General features: G+C 34.2%; 1 protein-coding gene across 1 annotated transcript; it reads right to left on the reverse strand.

Annotated features, from left to right (window-relative positions):
• Positions 1-392: 392 nt before the first annotated feature.
• Positions 393-3,178, reverse strand: LOC109077519 (sushi, von Willebrand factor type A, EGF and pentraxin domain-containing protein 1-like). The gene is made up of 6 exons (XM_042712459.1): positions 3,108-3,178; positions 2,851-2,923; positions 2,389-2,580; positions 1,686-1,892; positions 533-726; positions 393-452 (listed from the first exon to the last, which is right to left on the reverse strand). Exons 1-6 carry the CDS (start codon positions 3,129-3,131, stop codon positions 393-395), a joined length of 750 nt encoding a protein of 249 aa, XP_042568393.1. The 5' UTR covers positions 3,132-3,178.
• Positions 3,179-3,900: the final 722 nt, after the last annotated feature.

Below are 3,900 nucleotides of genomic sequence, written 5' to 3' on the forward strand. Positions count from 1 at the left end.
ACACCAGTGCATTGTTGTATGCCTCTCCACTGGCCCTGGGAATCACAGGCTGCTCTTGGTCAAATCCAGGATGACATTTATATTCTATTCTTGAACAGATTTTGTATTTTTGTCTCCGACCTCTCACAATTTGTAATTTGCAAAAATTCTTGTTTCACGACATTCAATGGAATAAGAGCAACATGTCAATAAACTGTACCATACCACCAAATCAATACAATCTTAAAACTGATATTATGTTAGTAGCAACGATTGTAATGCACTACAGCAGAACACACCAGCACAGAGTGGTTTTGGTGTCCATCCGTCTCGTGTACATGTGGCCTCTGCTGCTGTTTGACGATATCCAGACTCACAACGGTACGGTTTCTTTGCTCCCAATTTCTTATCTCTCACGATATCCAGACTGGTCTTGGGGACATGCTGGTAATGTGGAACTTCACATGTAATCTCTGAAACAAGATTCACATGCTTTTAATAACATGGAATAAATTCATAACCAAAATCAAGAAATGTTTCTCTGTAATCTTACCTGCACAAACAGGCTCATAGTCCCACTCTCCATTATCTTTGCATGTAAATGATCTGCTGTCTTCTTTTGTACCAAAGAACCAGTATTTTTCAGAGCAGGTGATCTCCACACTTTCTCCAGCTCTGAAAATGTAGGCTCATGTGGCTTGATCTTTATTACTCCAAATGTGGTTGACTTCAGCTCACAGGTTACTGCTGTACAAGACATAATTATGTTGTATTTAAGTGTTAACACAGGCCAATTACTGTATGTATGAATGTTTGTGGTTTTAAGATGTTTACACAGTGTTTAGATAAACACATTTTATTTGAAGTGAACCAACAAAAATGTTTTCTGTTATTTAAAAAAACAAATGAATTTCTTTTGCTGTTTATTTTCTTTTTTTTTCTGAATAGCGTCAGACCTGTTTGTTACTTCTTGATTCTTAATACTGAGGACATGACATCACCCTTTAAGAACAAGTAAGTCTAAAAAAAAATATTATTAATTTAACTAAATCTGGCGTATTATGGGAGGGACGGTATAGCGCAGTTACACTAAAATACTAAACTGATTTTAATTCTAGAGAGCATTTGATTGGACCAAAAAACTGTATAGCACAGTATTTTTTTGCCGTTTTCCCAGAATTGTATTGTGTTCCCTGTATTGTATTCATTCTTTATTTTGTATCTGCATTCTCATGCTTCATGTTTGGTGTTGGGCCACATTTTATTTTCAGACTGTTGTCACCAAGGAAATGTGGGATTATCAAATCTCAGTATTAGCTAGATGTCTTTTTTAAAGAAAATGACATTCAGTTGAAGCGTTTTTGAAAGTTTCTGAAGAGTTGCTGGTTCACACTGAGAGATGAAAAACAAAGTCTTTAACTTATTTTTAGTTGTCTGGGTTAATATTATATTTTTCTATAATATAATATGGTAAATATATTTGGATTACGGTGTTTATTCATGCAAAACCCGCTGCCACATTACTAGTTCTTAACTTTGTGGTTGTTATGTTATGTTTGTGGTTGTTATGTTGTTCTCGATGGTTGCTTCTCGGCCCAAATCAAGAGAGACTGAAGACCCGATGAGTTGTGATATATTTCGCATATATTTTAATGAGCAAAAGTGATGCTTGAGATAATAATATACTGACAACTTATTCCTTTTACCTTCTGTGTGTTTATCTTCACATTTTGGAAAAGGGCTGCTCCATTCTCCATTTGACTGACAGGTGATTTTTTCCTGTCCTTTTAAAATCAGTCCTTGTCCATTGCATGAAAACGTTAAATTATATCCAGGTGTGACTGGACACTCAAAATCAGGGAATCGATCCATTTTGATGTTTTCCTTTTTTGTGTTTAGAAGACATGTAACATCTAGAGAGAGATTAAATACTAGTCATTACAGGGTCGTCATTTTGATGTTTTCCTTTTTTGTGTTTAGAAGACATGTAACATCTAGAGAGAGATTAAATACTAGTCATTACAGGGTCGTCCAAGTTCACAAAATTAATTTTGCACAACAGTCATAATGTCTGGTTAATGCCCAGCTGTACCAGTATATCATATTTTTATTTTTTGCTGTATAGTGGAGACTGGGGTTAGTCAGCTGTTAATCAACTCACTATGAGATGAAGAAAGACAGCAAACAAAATCTATTAAAAAAAGTCATTGCCAGTTAGGAACCGGGTTTATGTGTGAATGCTTGATGGATTCATGATCATGATGTTTTAATGAATAACATAGATATTAACATTGTCCTTACCTTTTTATTTTCACATGCTACACATTTATTACACATGATAAACATTTCAACATTTTGTAAAAACAATTCTTAAATACTTATGTATATTATAGCAGTATTTCTTCATACCTCCACATTTTGGATATGGATAATCCCATTTTCCATTTGACAGACATTCGATTACTTGTTGGCCGTGCATCTTCAGCTTCACATCTGTGCATCGAAAAACTAAAATATGTCCAGGTTTATAAGGTGGAGCCTTACCTGGATTTCCAACTACAATGTCAACATTGATGAGCTGTTCACCCTCACAGGTAACTTCTGTAGATGAAAAAAAAAAAAAAAAACCTTTTATAGTTTTACTGGAATAAAGCAGAGCAATTTAATGTCTGCTAACTTTACTTCAAATTTAGACCTACATTTGGGTTTTATGGTCAATGAACTTTCATGGAAAATGTACAAAAACAATATATAAATTCAGACAGGCATTATAAATAAATGTGATATATAAACATGATATTATTATATGTTGTGCAACAAATTTAATATTTAAAACATCTGGTTTTGCTCCTCTGTGTATCATTGTGTTACCTTGAGCATTTGTTGAGACACCCATGATCATTAATAGAAGAAAGAGAAATATCTTACAGTATTTCATTTTAAGCTGTAAAACATAACAAGTGTACAGTTTACAAAATTAATAAACTGTATAATCAGTATTGAATGAAGTCACCTACCAAATATTTAGTCTTTAAAGGCTGATTCACTCTCCTTGATTATCACTAATCAATGCAAAGATTTCAGAAAGTATTAAACATAAATTAGTACTGATAAAAACCTCAGATTACCTGTTTTCCAAAAGCTGTATTCATGAACAGTCTCGAGCGGTGATGATATTAATCTTTGAAGTCTGTGTTGTGTATGTAGCTGAAAGCAACCTTCGCCTTCCCTCTGTCCCCACCAAACAGACTCTGCAAACCGCCCATACCCCCCCCCCAAAAAAATATTTGTTGAAAACTTGTCAGCCCTCCTCTTCAGGTCGCTGACTTCAGTTTGTAGTCGAAAAATGCAAAACGGCTCAATAATTTTATGGGCTTAATCGGGAAAGAACTGTAAATATTTGTCCATGTTTGTACACTATATATTAGCTGAATGTTTTATTTTAGAAGAGTCTTATGTAAAGTCAATGTAAGTATTTTATGTAGAATGGCTTGTCTACTATGTTTTATAAAAGAACATTCATATAGAGTAGAATGGCTCACAGAAAGCATGTCAATACACTTTTGCAAAATTCATATAGAATGGCTGGCATTCTAGTTTGCTTTTATAAAAGATGGTGTCATAGCTCCAAAAAATAAGCACTGAAAGCATGTCAGTGGTCAAATCTGTAATCAGCAGAGTTTAATGAGTAAATTGTTTAACTTTCCCCCCATATTTGCGTGACAGTAAAAAAAGGACATCGTGGATCCTCTTCATGTCATTCAGATGCTGGCTAACGCTCTAGCTATCGTGCCTTGGAAAATATTGCAGCAAGAAAAAAGTTATTATCCTGTGCACTGCCAAAGTGTTTAATTGTTGCTCAGTATTGTAAATACTGTGTTTTTGTATTGTGTATATATATTTTTAAACTTTGTTTGACCA

Source organism: Cyprinus carpio, chromosome A22 (genome assembly GCF_018340385.1).
Source record: "Cyprinus carpio isolate SPL01 chromosome A22, ASM1834038v1, whole genome shotgun sequence".
NCBI classification, from domain to species: domain Eukaryota; kingdom Metazoa; phylum Chordata; class Actinopteri; order Cypriniformes; family Cyprinidae; genus Cyprinus; species Cyprinus carpio.

Excerpts from the sequence above, each read along its gene's own strand:
- LOC109077519 (XM_042712459.1), bottom strand. The coding sequence starts at position 3,131 with ATGAATACAGCTTTTGGAAAACAG. Across the intron at positions 1,893-2,388 it reads TCCATATCCAAAATGTGGAG|ATGTTACATGTCTTCTAAAC; the intron begins GTATGAAGAAAT and ends ATCTCTCTCTAG. Across the intron at positions 727-1,685 it reads TGAAGATAAACACACAGAAG|CAGTAACCTGTGAGCTGAAG; the intron begins GTAAAAGGAATA and ends TGTCTTGTACAG.